Source organism: Ctenocephalides felis, unplaced genomic scaffold (assembly GCF_003426905.1).
Source record: "Ctenocephalides felis isolate EL2017-DRISC unplaced genomic scaffold, ASM342690v1 CF-g0.4_SCAFFOLD_03573, whole genome shotgun sequence".
In the NCBI taxonomy this organism is placed as follows: Eukaryota; Metazoa; Arthropoda; class Insecta; order Siphonaptera; family Pulicidae; genus Ctenocephalides; species Ctenocephalides felis.
In genome coordinates, this window is record NW_020539727.1 from 12248825 (window position 1) to 12271111 (window position 22287).

Below are 22287 nucleotides of genomic sequence, written 5' to 3' on the forward strand. Positions count from 1 at the left end.
ACACAAAAAAGTAACATTTTTTCAAAACCTTCTTAATCATCAATTTTTTTCAAAATTTACGAACAATTCTAAAGATTTTTATCAAAAAAATACAGTTTTTTTTTCAAAAATTTCAAAATCTTCAAAAAATTTATGTTTTTCGAATTTTTTTTTTCAATTTTAAAGCTGTTTCAAAGAAGTACCATTTTTCCAAAAAAAATTAAAATCTTCAAAAATTTATTTTTTTTTAAATTTCGAACAATTTTAAATCTTTTTTTGAAAAATTAACATTTTTCCCAAAAATTTTAAAATCTGAAAAAATTTTATTCAGTATTTTCGAACAATTCTAAAGCTTTTAAAAAATAATTATTTTTTCAAAAATTTTTTAATCTTCAAAAAATTTAGTTTTTACAAAATTTTCGAACAATTTTAAAGCGTTTTTCAAAAATTTCAAAATCTTCAAAAGTTTATTTTTATCAAAATTTTCGAACAATTCTAAAGCTGTTTTTCAAAAAAGTACCGTTTTTCTAGAAAATTCAAAATTTTCGAACAATTTTAAAGCTTTTTTTAAAAAAGTAACATTTTTCACAAAAATTTCTTAATTTTCAAAAAAATTATATAATAAATTCAGTATTTTTGAACAATTCTAAAGCTGTTTTTCAAAAAAGTATCATTTTTCCAAAAATTTCTTAATCCTGAAAAAAAAAATTATATTATTCAGTATTTTTGAACAATTTTAAAGCTGTTTATCATAAAAGTAAAAGTTTTAAAAATATTCTAAATCTTCAAAAATTTACTTTTTCTAAAATTTTCGAACAATTTTAAAGCCTTTGCTTCAAAAAAGTATAATTTTTCCCAAAAATTTCAAAAACCTCAAAAATTTACTTTGTCCAAAATTTTCGAACAATTTAAATCTGTTTTAACAATTTTAATTTTTGGAACTTGGGCCTTGAGGCACCACTAGTTTCTCATTAAAACAAATGCAAGTGCTTTGAAATTCAATAAATTTATTAATCTGCTCTCGATGTATTCGATAATACAATAATGAAAATATTTAATTTATTTATGTATTTTTCTGTTTGTCATGATCGACAACACAATGCATAGTTCTTTCAGCAATAATGCAGGCATCGTCATTCTTCTCGTCCGTCATAACATCTTTTATACAATTCGCCAAAATGTCTTCCAATTGTGGATTTGGGTTGGAATCAGGTTTTTGTTGAGCATTGAAACCGGCGATCATTGCATCGAAGCTCAATTTACCATCCACGAACTAAAAAAACAAATAAAAACATTATTTTAACTCACTATTTACTAGAATAGTAAAACTTGACTTATAGAGCAAGACCCAATTTGACTTTGAGATATTATATTGTGAAAACTCGGGCTCGTCGGTTTTCAAAAACCGGTTTTAAAAACCGGTTTTTTGGCGACAATTATGGAATTCGAAAACCTGTTTTTAGTGAAAAAAATCGGTTTTCACTGTATAAATGAAAAATGACAAATATAGCCAAATATAAATAGTGCAGTAAACGGAGCGTTTTAGGTCTGAATTTTTTACTGTGCTCCGAATTGAATAAAATTTTGGAATTAGGTTCATCTAACCTTCAAGTTCAAAAGTGAAAACAATTCGGATTGCGCCATCACCCCCCGGGGGGATGACACCCCCTCTCAATTGTGTAATTATATTTTTTTTAAATAACGTCGGAAATCGATAGAAGAACTAATTATAAGAATAAAATGTCTTTTATAGTTTTTCAAAAAAACTAATACTTTTCAAGTTACTGGCCACCAAAGATTCATATATTTTTGGCGTTTTTCTTCGTTTTTTTGCAAATATCTTCTAAAGTATACATTTTAACGAAAATCATGTAATGAACAAAATAATGTCAATAAAAATCTTAATAAATCGGTATTAGATAAAAAGTTCTAGGAAAAATATTAAGCAAGATTTGAAAGAGCAAAGTCGTTTTTATTTTGTTCAAGATTTAATTGTTGTATTTAAAGCCATCTAGTGTCGAGGTTTTACATTTTATGAATTTCGGTAAAATTGGGTTTTATAGTGCTCAACATAAGCTTTAAAATGAGTGCTGTTACAAGTTTTTTGCGTGTAAAATGAGTGAGCTATCATGCAAATAAGAAGCATATACGAAGTTTTTTTCTTTTAAATCATATGGTTTAATGAGCGCCATTTCCACCAGAATTAAAGTAGTTCACATTCCATCTAGAAATCACTTCATTATAGACATCTTGATGGATTATAGCAGATTCACTACTTTAGTACAAACTATTTTAAGAAAATTCACGATTTTATAAAAACTTTTTTTTCCATTTTTTTTAAAAATCGATATTATTTTCATTATATCTCAAAAAGAATAAAAGATACGTATAAAAGCATATAGATAAAAATTAAAGGGATCTTTCTGGCTTATTTTTGTTTTTTATTATTATTCTTTCACACAAAAATTGACAGAGTTATGAATGTTTAAAAACTGCGCGGCCGCGCAAATTGGAAAAAAAAGTTTTTATAAAATCGTGAGTTTTCTGAAAATAGTTTGTACTAAAGAAGTGAATCTGCTAGAATCCATCAAGATGTCTATAATGAAGTGATTTCTAGATGGAATGTGAATTACTTTAATTCTGGTGGAAATGGCGCTCATTAAACCATATGATTTAAAAGAAAAAAACTTCGTATATGCTTCTTATTTTCATGATAGCTCACTCATTTTACACGCAAAAAACTTGTAACGGCATTTATTTGAAAGCTTATGTTGAGCACTATAAAACCCAATTTTACCGAAATTCATAAAATGTAAAACCTCGACACTAAAACCTAACTTTAAATACAACAATTAAATCTTGAACGAAATAAAAAACGACTTTGTTCTTTCAAATCTTGCTTAATATTTTTCCTAGAACACTTAATCTAATACCGATTTATTAAGATTTTTATTGACATTATTTTGTTCATTACATGATTTTCGTTAAAATGTACACTTTAGGAGATATTTGCAAAAAAAACGAAGAAAAACGCCAAAAATATATGAATCTTTAGTGGACAGTAACTTGAAAAGTATTAGTTTTTTTGAAAAACTATAGAAGACATTTTTTTCTTATAATTAGTTCTTCTATCGATTTCCGACGTTATTTTGAAAAAATGTAATTACACAATTGAGAGGTGGTGACATCCCCCCGGGGGGTGATGGCGCAACCCGAATTGTTTTCACTTTTGAACTTGAGGGTAAGATGAACCCAATTCCAAAATTTCAGTCAATTCGGAGCACAGTAAAAAAAATTCAGAGGTTATGCCCTTTTTTCCTCGAAAGCGTTTTGATTCTTGAAATCATATCGGTTCAATAGCATTTGATATCTTATCAGTCTATAAAGGTTTTGCATATATTTATTTAGATTTTTATACCAGTGTATATATTAATTTAAATCAGTGTGACTTACTCTTGAAGAAGTAACTTCCTCTACCCAAACTTAAAGAAAGAGTTTTTAGTCCTTGAAGCCACAAATAAAAGAACAAAAAACGTAGAATTATTATATCAGACTTTAAAAACAATTAAGCCTAATTCGGTCGCAAGTTTGAGAGTATTTTCTATTTCAGAAAATTTTGTGAGTAATCAAAGGACATGTCTAAGTAGCAATTTGATAGACGTTTTCAGTTTTTTGAAATCATATTTTATTAAACAAAAAAACAAATAGAGTGTTCAAAATTAATTAATTAAAATTGTTCGGAACAGACAATACCCGAGTTTAGCTTAATTGTTTTTAAAACTAAAAGTAATATTAATAAGTATGTATCAACATGTATCTATTTTCTTTTAATTTAATGCATTTTTTATTTAGAAATGTATTGTTTTTATTTATTCGAAAACTTTCCTTACACTGCCATAAAAATATTTTCATTCTCATATGTGAAAATGATGCATGAATAACGAATAATTCTTTTCAAAGTTATTTAATCAAGACAAACTATTATTTTTTTAGTTCTACTAATTAAAATTAAAAATCATTTTGTTTACTATCTATAAAATTGAACAATAAATAAATTCAGTCAAATACTGCTCTAAATTGCACTAAATGTTCGAGCAAATATTTATTTTCTATATAAAATTCGAAAACCGGTTTTTTAGTAAAATTAAAATTGTAGAACCGGTTTTCTGAAATGTCGGTTTTTGTATAAACTCTAGTGAAAACCAAACCAATTACACACTAACAAATATCACATGCCAAACAAACAACCGTCTGACTATATTCAGTATAACTCCCAGCTAATTCATCATTCTAGAAAAGTGTTTTTTAATGTTTTTCAAGAATTTGTCACCTGGTTCTTTTTACCCCATAGGCGGGATAAAATGGGACAGCCAGGGGACAAACAGGTCCAATGTTTTATTTTTAGTTTTAGAAGGATTTTACGACATAATATCTACATTATTCAATCAATGCAAAATATAAATTTCATGGGTATATTTTTTGCAGAGGTAACACTGTATATAACCTTGATCTTGTATCTTGTCATATATTCATCAGTGGAGTCGGAATAACTATTTTATTTAATTTATTTCTTGTAAAATGGCTTTTTTACATGAATTCATATTTTTATTTACTATTTTTTATTGATTACGGCTTTGCCAAGGTAAAGATTCAATTGGTTCTTTTTACCCCATCTACGTGTAAGCTTTTATAGAGATTATATAGAGAAAACTGTTGAATCTAACTTTTAATTACTTATTTATCTACTATTTTGTATTGCTTACACCTGTGCCAGGGTTAAGGTTTATTTGGTCCATTTTACCTCACCCAGGTGTAAACTTTATATAGGTTATATAATAAAAACTGTCGAATTTAAAATTAGTTCTACATCTTATAAAACAATTTAATAACGTTCACTTAAAAATTACAACAACGTCTCGTAAACTAAACAACAGTGCTCATAACCAAAAAACTAAAGAAAATACTTTTGGGGTAGTTATTTTCAAACATTTATTTTCTGATAGCAACGTCGTAAAAATCCAAGTAATGACTGGTTATACATCTTTTGCCCTCTACTTTCAAATATTGTCGTGAAAAAAATCTTAACTTATTTTTTTAGGTATCTGATGGTGGACTATTGTACTCTATGAGTTATTCTCATAAAATTACTTACATATCCCAATTTCTGGAAGACACAACCATGGAAACAGTACTTGTCTGGTTTGTTGTTAGTGACTGAAATTATTGAAAAATATATTAGATTTGAAAATAAAAAAATTAGTTGGAAGTGGCATTTTGCCTTAAGGCAAGTTGCACGAACTTTCCGATAGATATACTTAATAACTTATTCAATAAGAGCTGAGATTCTTCTATTTTTTAAGTAGAATGTTCAGCTGTTTATTTTTTATAGTCCAGTCATTATGTATAGCAAGTTCATCTCTGAATTCGAGATAAATACTTGTATATTGAATTTTAAAAGTTGTCTTAAAATCTACACCCTACCATATGTGGATTTTGAGAGGGGTTTTGAGACAATTTTAGGGTCTCAATAAACAAGTATTTACAGACTTACAATTCGGAATCTCGAATTCCGAGATTTTAACCTAATTTAAGCTTAAATGACCGGACTATTGAATATAATTTTTGCTTTCATTAAAAAATAATCAATTAGATTTCCAATTGATGGCTTTCAAAACATACTCATAAATATATAAATTAAATTAATATGTGCAACATATTTTATTTCATCAATTTCGTGTTTATTTCGTGAAATCAATCAACCGCAATCGTAATTCAACCGCTCATCATAGGCCTATAATATTTTAATATGTTATTTTAGAGTACGAGATTTTCGAACGGTTTTTGAATTTTTAAAATCGGTTGCAAATTTTAGGCTCAAACGTGAACGAAAATTTCTACACTTTTCTGCTATTTACAAAGAAACGGCTTGGCTGATCGTCGCGCGAAATTGATAAACGCTATTCCTCATCGAGATACATCGAATGGCGTTTAAATTTTTGAAATCGGTCCAGCTATTTTTGAGAAAACGTAGATTAACGGCAAAAAATCTGTTCACACACACACACACACACACATACTTTTTCCAAATTCGGTCTCATTCGATTCAGAATGGATTGAAATGTCGAAAACATAAAATCTGCGAATCGGATTTTTTGATGAAAACATAAACTTCTCCTTCGGGAAGTTAATAATGAATAAAACTTACTTATTTCTCCTAATTCTTTCACATTAACATTTTTTTCTTTGATGCATTGCATAATTACTGTATTCATTGTTTTGTCTGCGTTTGAGAACTTCTGAAATATCAAAAATAATAATATGAGTATTTATATTGTATTATCATACATACTATATTATATTTAAGTAAACAAACTAGTTTGTTACATATAATTTATTTAGTTTTAATTATTATATACAGCTGTTGTTTACTGAATAAAGAGTAGGACATTATTCAAAACTTCCATACGTTCAAATAAATTTTAAATTAATTTACTCAACTTTCAAACAAATTTTATTAACATTAAATTGAACTCATACCTGTAATATGTTATAATTAAATTTTTGTGTATCAATTTCCAACTTACCATATTAATGCAGACTAACAAAAACGCCAACACCCAAAACTTTTTACAAAAACCCATTTTCGTTAAATTTTTAATTATATCAACTCCAAATATTGATTTTATGAAATCATTAAATATTAATCATATGCGACTTAGGTTTATATATGCACACAAACATGTATAAATTTTTACTTTTATCAAATGTGATTTTTATTACAATTTGTTGTAACAATTTTATTTGTTTCGCCGATGAGTTTAATGTCACGGTTATTATTTTGTGATAAAAATATATATAAAAAATATATTTTTATATTGCATTGCATTCGATAGAAATTTATGATTGCAGATTTTTGCGTATAAAAATTGCATTATAAGATATAAGTCTGAGTCTCCAAATGTATTTTTTACTAATTTCTCAAACTTGAAAATTGATATCTCACCTTTACAGACCAATGTTATGGCAATTTCATGTTATAAAGAACTTTCCATACTAAATTTTGACAAAAGCCAGGTGGTTACTGTGCAATCAGGCATTTTTCTCAGTTTGTCAGATAGAATACATAACCTAGAAACCGCACAAATGTCAAAACAACGATGTTAGATAACAGGGTGTTTCTCACCCAGCTTCATAACACACGAGTGACGTTGCAGTTTACGTGTAAAACGCCTGAATGCACAGCAAATACATGACATTTTGACTGTATTCAATATGATTCAGTAGCATAATGTATGGAAGTTGGAGTGTCACATGAAGCCTAAATTTTATTCATTGTAATTTTTTGGAAATAATTTTTTCTTTCTAATGTTGAAACAATTTTTAAGCAAAATAAGCAAATAAATAATTTTTAATAAATAAGTAAGATGTTTTTTGTATAATTGCTATTTTTTGTATAATTGCCTTTGCCAAAAACTAATCACTCTTCATCCAATCATCATCGGATGCTCCGTTCTTTCAACAACTCAATTTCTATTTTCTGCATTTTTGCTCTTTATCTCCCAAACGGCTGGACTTGCCATTGCCAAAAACTAATCAGCACGTTTCCCTATCAATAGGAATCGAATGTTTTCTGAATCATTCAAATCGGTTGATCCGTGCGCCCGAAAACGTGGACGAAAAATCGTATCCACACATACGTTTTTTCTAAGATATACCAAAATGTTCAGAAACCTCTAAAACGTAATTATATGCAAAAAATGTCAATTTCGATTTTTCGACGATTAGTATAAGACATAAGTAATACTATGAGTTACCTTTCGGGAAGTTAACTAGCATTTTTCCATAAGGCAAGTTGCATTAACTACAATTGCTTATCGTAGGCCTATAATATTTTGCAACCTTCGAATTAATTGTCATACAAAGTTTTATCAAAATCGTTGATTTTTGTTTTCTTCGAAGAAACAGCGCAGCTTCTTAACCAGGAAACAGTTTGTAAATTTCCAAAATCGATTAGAAATTATCGACAAAATGTAAAAAAATTCACTTAATTCAGAATGACTTGAAACGTGGAAATTACAGAATATCTGATTTTTCTGACAAAAACAAACTTCTTTTTCGAGATAATAACAATATGAAAATGACAGTTTTTAGGCAAAAATTAAAAAGATTTTAGGCTTTTTAAGAATGTTTTTCATGGTTCTTTAAATTTTAAACAAATTCTCTTACATTTGTTATTACTAAAAATCGTACATTTTAAACAAATAAAAAAAAAATTGTAACGAAGGAAATGCATTATGCGTATCAGACTAGATCTATTGTCTGGGTATGTCGTACTCCATACCGCCTGGGTATAATGACTAAAACCTCCACTCACCTCTTGCTATGGTCCCCACAGAAACCGCAGTTAGGCATAGCTTTGTGGGGGGAGGATCTAGAATACTATAATTTTTGCTTTAAAATTATACATATCTTTTAATTACTCGTATTCGCTCGCACGTCTATTAGCACTTCTGTAGCAAATGTGTGTATGTATGTATGTGTGGATACAATTTTTCAACCTGTGGTGTATGGCATCGTGTCTTAAGGTTGCTAGAACTTCCCGTTCTGTAACAAAATGTTTGAGAAATATAAATTTTGAACAAAATTAAAAAAATGTCTTTTAGTATTGCGATAAAAATGCGTTTATGCATCTCAAACTAGTTCTTTTGTCCGGGTATGTCGGACACAACACCGGAAACTGTCGTTAGGCAGTACATCGTGGGGGGAAGATCTAGAATGCTATTATTTTTTAAATGTTGTATATTACGAATGACACTCTACATAAAGACTTAAAAATAAAAACTATTAATGAAGTAATAAAAGAAAGAAGCAAAAAATACCACGAAAAATTATCAGGTCACCCAAATAAATATATAAAAGAATTAAGTGAGAAATCACCTACTCAAATATTAAAAAAAGGACATACGATCTTAAATAAAATATCAAAAAATTAAAAGAGATATCTTTTAGGAGATAAACTATTTAAATGCATTTACACCCAGCATATTGTCTTAAAAATATATTATTTTGATCGGCAATAAATCTATGCAAAAAAATGTGTGAATGTGTGTGTATATATGTGTGGATACAATTTTTAAATAAACTTAAAACTTTACTTAATACTAATTATATGATTTCTGCAATAAAATACTAATATAGTTAATAGTCCAAAACAATTTTTATTAGCATCCATATATCCTTTCCATATATCCATATATTTTCTATCTATTTAAATTTGATTTGATTTGCTTCCATATGAAGATCTTGCATTTTTCTTCTAAAACATTTGCTTATTTGACCTCCAAGGGTGCATTCGTCTTTGGGTAACCCTTTGTTGATTTCTAGGCCACATTCATCGGAAATTTTGTTAACCACGTCTCTAACCCTTGGGTCAGGGGAATGGACCAAAAATTGTTTGACTTGATCTACTTGTAATTTACCTCTTTGTACCTGGAAAAATAAAACAAAAATTTAATTTGAATAGAACAATTTGTATAGAAACTTTTTCAATCACTACCCCTAAATATTTTTATCCAAATTGATATTTTCAAATTATTTTATTTTGCAGAATTATTCCATCGATACGTTATGATTTAATGTACGCACATAATATATGAATAATTTTAAGAAATTTTCATTGATTTTTTTTAATTGAAATTATTTACAACACACTTGATTCGACTTGTTGAATAGTGTGATGTATTAAGTTTCAATATATTATTAACTTCCCGTAGGGTAAGTTATTGTAATGGGCCGAAAATCGGAATTGAAAATTTTTACATTTCTCGACGTTTTGAAGGTTTCTGAACATTTTGGCATACCTCAGAAAAAATGGATGTGTGTGTGTGTGTGTGTGTGTGAGAGTGTGTATGTATGTATGGATACAAATTTTCGCCCACGTTTTCGGGCGTACGGATTAACCGATTTGAATGGTTCAAAAAACATTCGATTCCTATTGATAGGAATTCCTATGGATAGAAAGAGCTGATTAGTTTTTGGCAAAGGCAGGTCTAGCCGTTTCGAAGATAAGGAGCAAAGAGTGCAGAAAATAGAAATCGAATTTTTGAGAGAACGGAGTATCCGATTTGAATGATCTAAAAAACATTCAATTAGTAATGATTGGGAGAAGTGTTTATTAGTTTTTGGCAAAGGCAGGCCCAGCCATTTTGAAGATACGGAGCTAAATATGTAAAAAATGGCAATTTTTGAGAGAACTAAGCGTCCGATTTAAATGATTCAAAGAACTTTCTGCTTGTCTTAACGAAATAATTGATTTTGGAAAAAAAAATTTTGTTCCATTTTTTTTTTTTTTAGTTTTTTAGTTTTTTGTATATCGAAAATATTTCAGATTTTATTTTTAATTCTGACTATAGTACTAATATACTTTACAAATAATTTCAATTCTGCAATTCAATTTATATAATTCTTATAAATATTAGACAATGTTACAATATTTATAATAATCTATTTGAAAACATTCAGTATTCCACGAACATTTCATTACGGTACGGGAAGTTCCAGCAATTTGCCTTAAGGCACGATGCCATAATTGCCTCAAGACAGAATTCCACTTACAGCTAGTTTATTATTTATTTATTTATTTATTTAAATATATAGCTAACAGATTTCTCCAAGAGTTTAGTTCCAACATTATAGTTGAATTTGTAAAATCCATCATCAATTTCTGAAAGCTTCTTTAAAAAATTATAAAAAAAAATTATTACCCTCATGGAAGATAGATTTTTTCGATACGGACAACTACGTAGCAAATTTGTAAATATCAATTAAAAATATATATTTTACCCCTAAAAATTCATTTTTACTTCTTTTGGGGAAATTTTCCCCGGTTTCCTAACCACTGGAATAGAGCATCATAGTAGAACTAGTGGTATATTGTGCAAATATATAAATATTATTATAGTGTAGAGTGGGGTTCGAAAATTTAAGATTTGAAAGGTTTAGTACCTTTATCCCAAAAACAAGTAAACAATGGCATTTTGTGTTGATACTATTTGAAAGTAGAGGGAAACGTGTAATGTGTGACCAGCCATATTTTCATTTAACAGAAGTATTTTTGTTGTTAGTATGAGTACTGTTATTTAGTTTACGATACCTAAGTTATAAAGTATACGTTATCTAATTGTTTTATTAGGTGTATTATTATTTTTTTTATTATTTTATTAACTTACCACACCCAAACGTCTATAAATGCATCCATTAAAACACATTAATTTTGGATTTTCTGCTGGATCTAAAAATAACAAAAAGTACATAATATGTCATTAATTGTTAATAAACAATTATATGTCTCATTTGAAATTAAACTGAATATTTTTTTGTAAAATTTAAAATAAAAAACTTTACTCACTGCCTTGTAATAACAGAGAAGGTATATTAAGATTTAATTCTCTGACGCAAAGTAAGAAAGCCTCATCTAGGTCATCTAATTCATCAATCTGAAATAAAAAATGGATTAATGATATATATATATATATATATATATATATATATATATATATATGGTATCCCAGAACTCAACCTAAATTAGAAAAAAATTATTTCAAGTTGTTTGTAAATTATGAGCTTCTTAGTGCAACCTAGGACTTTGGTGAAATTGAAGCTGTTTTTTTGGTCATTGTAGTTAACTTTTATTAATATTGTTCATTCAAAATTGAAAACTGTAACCCTAAATATTTTTTGAACCACAGACAAAAATAAAGACACAATTGCAGGAAGTTTTCTGCAATTAAGACTATTCGTTATATAATGATTTTATAAAATTCTTATAATTTGAAAAGCTTATTTGAAAAAAGTGTTTTAATAGGCAATAGGCAAGTTTCATCAAAAGTTTGTGCAATTAATCAGGATTGTAAAAGAGTAAAATACTTTAAAAAAACGATCAACATTTTTTGTGATAACTAGTTATAAACCAGAAAAAGTGTTTTAATATTTATGCTGAATAATGTAACTCAAGTACTTTATATTGAATAGAAGATTTCTATTAATCATATAACTTCAAAAGCTCGGTCATTCTTGACTAAGATTTTTTTTATTTATCAAGTTTTTAAAATACATAAAAACATTTAGTAATTATGAATGGCATTTTTTTTATTCATTCATATTATATAACAATCAGAGTCATTCACAGACCCTATGAGTTATATGATCACAGAAAGAAATAAAATAATAATAATAAACAAATAAATAAAATAGATTGAAAATAAAGAAAAAAAAAATAAGAAGAGACATGTTTTTGTAATAACACATTTACGACTAATATGATGAATATAAAATTATCACAAATTATTATATTATTTTATAGGTTTTAGTATAAATTAAAAATATCTATATATTGCATTAATACTGTTTTAAATATTAATTAATATTTTTTTACAAAATATTTACCGAATGAGAAGAATATGCAACTGTAACTACTGCCAAAAATATGGCTATTTTATACAAAAACATGTTTTAAGAAATTTTCAAAAAAACAAATATTATAGCAACAAATCACTAACAAACTGTAGAACTGGTCTCATTGTTTATTATTAAATTATGAATATCAACTTTGTCTTATCGATTCATTTTTATTTGTTATAAAAAAATGTTTTAGTATTTTGCATTTGCATTTCAAAAATCCACTCAACCATATTTATAGAGTTTTTTTTGATTGATAAAACTATGAAAGACTGAATATAAAATGGTAAAATATACAAGAATTTTTAAATAACTAATGGGGTAAAGTTCGAAATAATTAATTGTGATTAAATTATGAATAGGTATATTATATTTTTTGGCCTAAGCTCAAATTAAAAATTAAGAAACCACATTTAGATTTTTGTCTAGGTTCTATGTTACTTTATTAATAATAATAATTACTTACTTAATTAATGCTTAATTAATAATAATGAAGGTATTTAAACCGACGCTCATTTTTTGGTTGATTATTTATTGGGCCATATGAATAATTAAGGAATTATTCATAATTAATATTTGTGATGAATAATCACCGTAATAATTAATGCATTTAAAATATGTTAATAGATACATTGAAAATAGTTGATTGAAATATTTACAGAGAACGTTTTTATCACTAAAGTGCCGATAAAATCGCATTTATTTTATATGACAATTTCTATAACGAATACCCAATAATTTAAAATCTAATAATACGAGTATATTTCTTCTGAGATTAATATTATTTTTTAAATATGAACTAGCATCACATTACAAAATATCTATATTTTTACTCACCAATCTGTTTTTAATGAAATTATACCTTACATCATTACAAAATACAAAATTCTAAGAAACTTCGAAAAACAATTTCTGAAATAAACTGAATATAAAACAATTTCTGAAATTTTGTAAACAAAAAATTCTACTAATTTTCATCACATTTTATTATACTACTACATTTTATTATAATACTAAAAACAAGGTAGTAATTTCAAAAATTCATATATAGTTAACAAATAATTATAAATCATTTTACCAATAACAAAACGATACTTTAAAAAAAAATATTACTAACTTATACCTAAAAAAAATATATAAAAATTTAACAAAATAAAATTTTTTTTACCATTAATTGTATATTATCTTTGTGCTTTATTCGCCTTACCAATAATTTTTTTTAAACCATTTTTTATAATGAAAATTTAACGAGACCTTTGAGTTGCAGCGCAGACTTCTCAAACTTCGTGGATGTGTAGATGGCAACCCTAAGGTTGGCCCTTTAGAATAAATTTATCTTTTGGATAAATTTATTATTTTATATTTTCCTTTCTAAAGTGGAAATACAATTCCTTCAGCACCCATTGTAGTTATAATACAATCAAAAGCCTTGCTTCCTACTTCACAATCATCACTTCCAGAAATGGTGGAGCAGGAGGCTGCTGTAGATTTAGCCTAGATAAAAATAATTTTTTTTATTATAAATAAATAATGAATTAATCAATTAAACCTAAAGCCACCATGAACGTTGCTGTCGTTGCTGTATACATGTGCAAATGATTGCATGCGCAATCAGGCGTATTTTCATAGTGCACACAGATGACTCAAGTGTATGTAAAAAACATGTCAATAAGAAAATGTTAAGACATGACTTAAAAATATATATATTTTTTAACTTCCCAATAGGGCAAGTTATAGTAATCGCAAAAAAATCGAAAATGAAAATTTTTATATATCTTTACGTTTCAGAGGTTTCTGAACATTTTGGCATACCTTAGAAAAAATGGATGTATGTGTGTGTGTGTGTGTGTGTGTGTGTGTGTGTGTGTATGTATGTATGTGTGTGTATGTATGTGCGGATACAAATTTTCGTCGACGATTTCGGGAACACGGATCAACCGATTTGAATAATTTAAAAAACATCCGATCCGTATTGATAAGGAGACGTGCTGATTAGTTTTTGGCAAAGGCAGGTCAGGCCGTTCCGAAGATACGGGGCAAAAAGTTCCGAAAACGGTAACTCAGTTTTTAAGAGAACGGAGCGTCCGATTTTAATAATTCAAGAAACATTTTATTTGTATTGACAAGATGAAGAATCGATACAACTTTCATGAAGGTAGGTCCAGCGGTTTCGGAGATATAGAGAAAAAGTAAAAAAATGAGCCATTTGGCGGTCAAAAATGATCATTAGACATATGCACATCAAATAATCAGACATTTTATAGAGATTTTAACAATAAGTATACATTTTGTTAACATTCCTATCGGTTCCGTACCAATGCTTATGCGTTAGACAGCGACGCGGCGCTTACGCGCTTTATATTTTGTCCCTATGTAGTTAAAGCAGTACGATTGCTTTGAAAAAAAAGTTCAGATCTTCCACAATATGTCAAAATAAAGAAAAAAAAATTTTTTTTCAAAAAAAACAAATTTTTTTTAAAAAAAATTTTTTTTTAAAAATTTTTTTTTTTCAAAAAAAAACTAATTTTTTGTCCAATTTATAGTTTCTCAAAAATCTTATTTTTTCAAAGTAATTTTTTTTCAAAAATGTTAATCGTTTTAAAAAAAAAAAATTTTTGGTACGGGAAGTTCCAGCAAGTTTAATTTATATATTCACAGCATCAAAAGAAAATTCAAAGAGGGTTAATAGAAATGCTTTCAAATAAAGATATTTTTTTATAAATTTGAATTATGTATTCGCTATAAAGTAAAACGAAAATACATGTGCAAGTCATAGGTTGCGCAATTAAACAGTATTGTTTGTGACCGGCTTAAGAAATATACTAAATATTATAAATATATTATATTGGAAATATGTTTTTTCTGTTTTGTCCAATTTGGATTAAAACATTAAGAGTTTGTCCTAGGTTACTTGTACTTTAAGAATTATATTAAATATTAAAATTAAACTATCTTGAACAAATGGGTTTTCTGGTTGGTCTAATTTCAATAAAACATCTGGAGTTTGACCTAGCTCATTCTACTTAAATTTTATTATTTGACTACTTATTGTGGGACCTTTCAAGAATGTCTTAATTTGACAGATGATAATTCTAGAAGTATTAATATAATATATCAAAAATTGATAAAAATCAAATAAATTAATTTTTTACTTGATTTTTGCTTACCACTTCTATTTGAGGTGCTCCTTCTCCAAAAAGCATTGTAGCAGCTTTGATTAAACCATCAGAATTGAATTTGCTTCCATCAACCTTAAAGAAATAAATATAACTTTTTACTATCAATTATATTAATATAACATTTTATTTTATGACCCTTATTTTGGTCACACTTATTTCTTTCATATTGAGCTGAGGAGATAACATGGAGCAATTAAAATAATAGGTACAGAAAAGTTGTACTTATATATTTTAATGGGTGTAAAGTTGACCTTATGTTATTTTGACAATTGTGCTATTTGGATGTTAGTTTCAAACCTTTGACAGTATTAACCCTTTGCCCTCGCAAATCCCGAAATTAATATTATTTTGCCTCCAGAGCGGCGCCGTCCGAGTGGAAAGGGTTGAATAATAAATAATAGATTTTTGACAGTTTTGTGATTACTAACATATTAAGAGCCAACTCCAAGTAAATAAAATCAAAACAAAATAGGTGCACTGAGAATGCCAAGTCTTTAAGATGTTCTTTATAAAATTTTGGGGGGTTTGATAACATAGTTATGCTATCAAAGAATAGGTTCATTAGACATATATATATATATATATATATATATAAATAATTATGTTATCATATTCTTTCTACTCACAACTCCTAGAGCATCGCAAATGCATTTCCTCATACATTGGGCTCCTTTGGAACTGACATCACCAGCTCCTTTCATCGCAGTAATATCATCTAATAAAAAAATAATAATTATTTACAATTATTTCATCATATTATAGCAATCTTTTGAATAAAGATTCTGTTTAAAAATACTGAAAAATATGGTTAAATTCAAGTTTTTTTACCTGGTGTTGCACCTGTAGCTTCAGTACATTTTGCGACAACGTCTACAAAAGAGCTTTGGTTTCAGCTTCTGACATAGCAGCCTGAAAATAAAAAAAAATATAAAAATTCCAAATAAAACATACATTTTTTTAAATTATATATGATCTCTAAAGTTACTTCTAGATATAAAAGTTTCAAATAAACGACATTGAATTTGATTTTTTGTAATTTAGCAATAAATAGAAAACTCGGGACATTTTTTTTGGTTTTTAATAAATTACTTACAAACTTTATATAAGAGCACTCTTTTTGAGTTAGATAGGATAAAAATAGATCAAATTCACTACGATTGTAAAAGTTATATACTAACTACTTTTACCATACTAACTGTTATATACACTCCGATATAAAAGTTTTGAATAAAATGACTTTGAATTTGATTTTTCATAATTTAGCAATAAAAAGTAATTTCGGGACATTTTTTTGGTTTTCGTCAGCTTACAAATTTTACATGAGAGCTCTCTTTTTGAGTTATATAGGGAAAAAACCAGATAAAATTTACTACGTTTTGATGCCAACATTTATATACACTCCGATATAAAAGTTTCAAATAAAACGACTTTAAATTTGATTTTTATTATTACCTCAATATTTCCAATAGCTGCAACGACCACAAAACTAATAAATAAAATTTTCGACATTTTATTAAATTTTCTTAAATTTGTTTCAAATATAAATAGAATTAAATACAATTAATCTTGTTACTAAAACAATTTGAATATTTAGTGAATTTTATAATTCAGTATCGACTTATATAATCGATCTTGCTATGTTTATCCTTGGTCAATAAAGTGATGTAACAAATCTATTTTATCATGATTTTCGATAATTTTCAAATGATAATAATAATATATAGATTATTAACAACATTTACTTTATATTTAAAGCATTTATCATTTAAAAAAATAATTTTCTAACTATTTTTTATATAAAAAACTACTTTCCAAAACATTTGTTCTTCCTTCAACTAAACAACTATACAAATTTTTATAGTTATTTGTTAGTTGGATTTATTTTTAAAAATATATTGAATCCAAATCTTATAAAATGTTTGATATATATTATATACATATTGTTATTATTGCAACCATAATGCGATTTACCTAATTAAAAAAAACTGCATTTTTAATACACAATTATAAATGCTTAATTTTTTGTTATAATGAAGAATTTAATTCAAAACACAATACTTTCCATTCTTTAAACACTTTTTACATACTAATTATGCAATCAATATTTATAAAGGAAGAAATGTTAACCCAAAAAGATATGCTAATTTTATTTAATTTTTACTTTTAAAATATTTTCTAAAATTTTGTACATTTATCCATTACTTCGATTAATCGATTTTTAAATCTTCTAGTGTATTTATTTCGATTTCCGATAAAAATTCATCATCATCCTGTTATTATTCGATCAATATATAATTTTGTACGGAAGCTTCGGTGCGATACCAATAATTTGTCTACGAGAAACCAATATTTATTTAAAAACCTGTAATTTTCTTTTATTTTTTTGACAAAATTGATATTTTCCTTTCGTTTTGCGATTTTGTAGATCAGTGGAATTTGGGTATTTCAAGGTCTCAAAAAATACGGACATATATATAAATAATGTAAATTTGTAAAACTGTATTGTTTCTTAGTTTGGTTCGTAAAAGAATTATATATTGATTTTATATACATATATATTTTTGATAATTGGGATAAGAAGTAAAAGTCCAGTAAGTTTTGCGTTGATTTAATTCACTGAATTTTTTTAGAAAATATTAAAAACTTATTATATTTTCATTTCTTTTAATATTTTGATCAATTTATTCTATACCTGTTTTACTATTTTTAATCCTAAATGCAAAAGTTAAAGTATTAGATTATTAATGTATTAGAGTGGGTCTTGTAAAAATAATAAATAAATAATAAAAATATAGGTAATTAAAAAAAAAAAATCAAATCAAGGATCTATATTTTGCAACGATCGGTCCAGCCATTTCCTTATGATTATCAGTTATGTGCAAAATTATTTATCAAAGTTTTCATCAAATATCTTGTACCAGAAAATTTAAAAATTTCCGAATGATCTTGAGAAATATTCATTGTAGAAAACATACGATGTTTCCTAAAAGCTCAAAAGCTCGAAAACTTGTCCAATTTAAATTTACATTTCAAATGTACTATACATAACTCGAAATTTATTTTTAAATATATATTTAAAGTAAACACATAGTTAATGATTACATTAAGTTAATTATTATTTGAATATTTAATCATTGATTAAAGGAAATATTTCAAGATATATCGAAGATAATTATAACAGCACTAAAGCTTTATACAAAAAATACCGTTTTCCGATAATCTTAATTTTATTTCAACTTAATTTTAAACAAACTAACTTCACTAAATACTATTAAACTACCTTTAGTAAAAATTCTAACTAATTAATTATTTTAGAAATGTTTCTGCTATTTTTTTTCATTTTTGAATTTGTTTTTGATCACCATACGTATACTAAAAAGGGATAGCCACAGTGTAGAAATATCTATCATTTAATTTTGAAGTAAAACTTTTTTAGGCGGGACTAGGGAGCAAATCCGTACAAATGCAACGGAAGTCCGTTACGCCCGAACTGTTTATCATTCGCTCGCGATGAGATCATTTATATACAGGTCGATTGTGATTGGTTGACATGAAATTTATATTATTTATTTAATTATAGTGCAAAATAAAGCAAATGAAACATTTGTGCCGTGTAAGAAACGTCAGTTTATTGAATTAATTTTATATTATTCGTAGTTTCTATAAATCTTTGAAGTTAATAAAATAGAAAATATTTTTATATGCAAGACAGATAATACAAATGGTTTTACGAATTAATAGCCACATTATTTAATCAATGCAATTCAGTCTAATTATTGGGTTGAAAAATAAAATAAAAAATTAGAGTCTAAATATGTAAATCTTGTTATACATAAGGGATGTTCTCACCAACTTTTACTACAATCCTAAATCTAGCTTTAGTAGATAAACCGGTTTCAATTATCATAATCAAACTAACTGATTTTAGAAATACAATTATCTCAAATAATGTGAATAAAACTTCTGTTTGAAATACATATTTTATGGGCACATTTTTTAACAAAGATCATTCTGCATACAACTTTCGTATGGAACTTCGGCAGAAGAATTATTCATCATAATAAAGAATAACTTTTAATATAATTTCTCATAAAATTGACTTTTAAATTAATTTACTTTTTTATTTACTAGTTTTTTATTATTTACACCTCGCCAGAATAAAAATTCAGGTGATCCCTACCTTAACCAAATGTAAGCTATTCAAGAAATTATATAAAAAACCTGTTGGATTTAACTTGAAAATAATAATATTTTCATAAAGCAATGAAAAAACGTACCAGAGTTAAAATTTATATTGAAGTATTTTTAATAAACAACTTTTGTTAAAAAAATTATCGATGTGGCATTTTATCTCCTGAAGTCGCTTTAAAGTGATGACTAGTTCACATCTTTATCCATTTATTTTTATTTAAGTATTGTTAAAAAACAGCATAGTTTACTTATTTTAGGATAATGGAGCTGAAGCTTTTTACTTTACTCCATATGAAATAATAAAATAAAAATTCCTGTATTATTATTGCACAAACACATATATTAATTTTATTTACAACATTTGATAATTTTTTTCTTACATCTATTACATCTGTAAATGACAACATATTATCAAGTGCAAGGACAAAAGATTTTCATTCTTCCAATTATTAAATCAAGCCATTTTTAGTTTTCAATTAATTTTTTTCTTATTAAACCGGAATTTCAAATCCTGCCGCCTTTATTTTGGGCAATTCGCATGCAATTGCACTTGCTGCAACTTCACATTCGTCGGATCCGGAAACTTCTGCATCACAAGCCATTGATATTTCTTTTATCTGAAACAAAATAAAAATGAAAATAGAAAAAAGGAAAATATCTCTTTTAATACTAATCAGAACTATATTTTCTACTGGCTGTCTGTGTTTGCCATAGTTTATCGAAACCTAGTATTTTTCTGGAGAGGGCAAACCAGTGGTCAACTACTCTTCTTTTTTGTGTAGACTATATATATATATATATATATATATATATTAGAAATTATTATGTATTAAGTTTTGGCGTATACATATATGTTGCAGCAATGCCCACGATTGGAAAATATTTTTAATACCGAGTGCAGTTAACGGAGAGGAAAAAAGGTATAACCATGGTATAACCTCTGAATTTTTTTACTGTGCTCCAATTTGCATGAATTTTGGAATTTGGTTCATCTTTCCCTCAAGTCCAAAAGTGAAAATAATTTGGACACTGCCGATTTTTAACGGTCAACCATTCTTAACTCAATCGTACAGTTTCCTTATACTATATATGATTATGAAATAATTTTGGAGAATGTGTATATGTTTATTCACTTAAGTGTGTGGTTTATAACTTTGACTGAAAATTTGATAACATACTGCCTGATATCAAGCTGGCTAGTTTGTACTAGCTCATCTTTCTAAGTATCAATATAATTTTACCTTTTCAAATTGAGGAGATCCTTCATCGTACACCATTTTGCCTGCATTTAATAATCCTTCAGCACTGTATTTACCACCTTTAATCTATTACAAAAAAATTAACATTTATTATTAATATATCTTCATATAAATTTTTTAAATAAATTATTATTTTAAATTATAAAATTATTGTTTTTCTTACTATTCCGACGCCTTTGTATATACAAGCTGCCAAACATTTTGTTCCTCGCATTTCTGGAACTTCGTGGGATTTTAATTCTGCAATTTCCTCTGCAAAAAATAACAAAAATATTAACAAATTATATCAAATATTTTAATGACCATAAACTTTAAGTATTTGAAACAAAACTCATAAAATATAATTTTATGTAAAGAATTTTTGGTAAAATAACTTATGATTCAAAAATGTCGATTTATTAACATATTTTTATCTATTACAATTTTTTTTCTTTAAATAGAAATTTAGTCTCTGGATTCAAGTACTACGTTTGAATCTGCAGAATTATTATAAATTTACTAATATGTTATAATAAAAGTTAATATAAATAAATAGTTATAACACTTGTACAATGCTATTATAATAATATAAAAAATAAATAGTTGCAATACTACAATTTAAATCTAGTGCTAAGATATTGATTTGAAACCAGACTACTTTGCAAATTCTGTTATAATAATAAAAAAATAATTAATTTGTCATAGGTGTTAGCAAACTTACATAACAATTTTGTTTTAATTATATCTAAATTACAATCTGTATAAATAAGACATTTAGTAATTAACCTGAGATTTAATAAAGGTATAATTTTTAGAGAACTACCCATTAGTACTTTTTTTATTTATGAAAAATTTCTAATTTATGAAAAAACTTACATAATGATTAATTTCTGAATTTTTGACAATTTACAAATTTTAATTTTATTATTACCTGGAGTTGCTCCGGTTTCAGCTGCACAATTTTTTGCCATTTCCATAAAAGTTGCTTTGGCTTCTTCTATAGTCATTTTACCCTGGATAAACATATAAATATGTATATTTTTAATAGTAATAAATCGAAGACAATTTTTATTAACATCATAAACAAATCTCTGATGTCTCTGATGAAATTACGCCCAAAATTTATATATTAAATTATATAGTTCCAAAAATGTTCATACATCATTAATCTAAACAAATTCTTTAAAAAAATTAAATTTTGTGAAAACTATACAAAACATAGATAATATGTATAGCAATTATTT

At 26.5% G+C, this 22287-nt stretch overlaps 4 protein-coding genes across 5 annotated transcripts in view; 1 reads left to right on the top strand and 3 right to left on the bottom strand.

The window, feature by feature from the left end:
• LOC113389432 overlaps positions 1–22287 on the top strand; it is a 290888-nt gene that overhangs the window by 234429 nt on the left and 34172 nt on the right. The window lies entirely within an intron of this gene.
• LOC113389434 lies at positions 975–6657 on the bottom strand. The gene is made up of 4 exons (XM_026626468.1): positions 6564–6657; positions 6185–6275; positions 5132–5193; positions 975–1252 (listed from the first exon to the last, which is right to left on the bottom strand). The coding sequence occupies exons 1-4, from the start codon at positions 6618–6620 to the stop codon at positions 1043–1045; spliced, it is 420 nt and encodes a 139-aa protein (XP_026482253.1). The 5' UTR covers positions 6621–6657; the 3' UTR covers positions 975–1042.
• Positions 9244–12522, bottom strand: LOC113389544. The gene is made up of 4 exons (XM_026626567.1): positions 12424–12522; positions 11387–11474; positions 11208–11269; positions 9244–9468 (listed from the first exon to the last, which is right to left on the bottom strand). The coding sequence occupies exons 1-4, from the start codon at positions 12484–12486 to the stop codon at positions 9244–9246; spliced, it is 438 nt and encodes a 145-aa protein (XP_026482352.1). The 5' UTR covers positions 12487–12522.
• Positions 16485–22050, bottom strand: LOC113389545 (general odorant-binding protein 19d-like). The gene is made up of 5 exons (XM_026626568.1): positions 21975–22050; positions 21228–21316; positions 21047–21130; positions 20303–20422; positions 16485–16523 (listed from the first exon to the last, which is right to left on the bottom strand). Exons 1-5 carry the CDS (start codon positions 22048–22050, stop codon positions 16485–16487), a joined length of 408 nt encoding a protein of 135 aa, XP_026482353.1.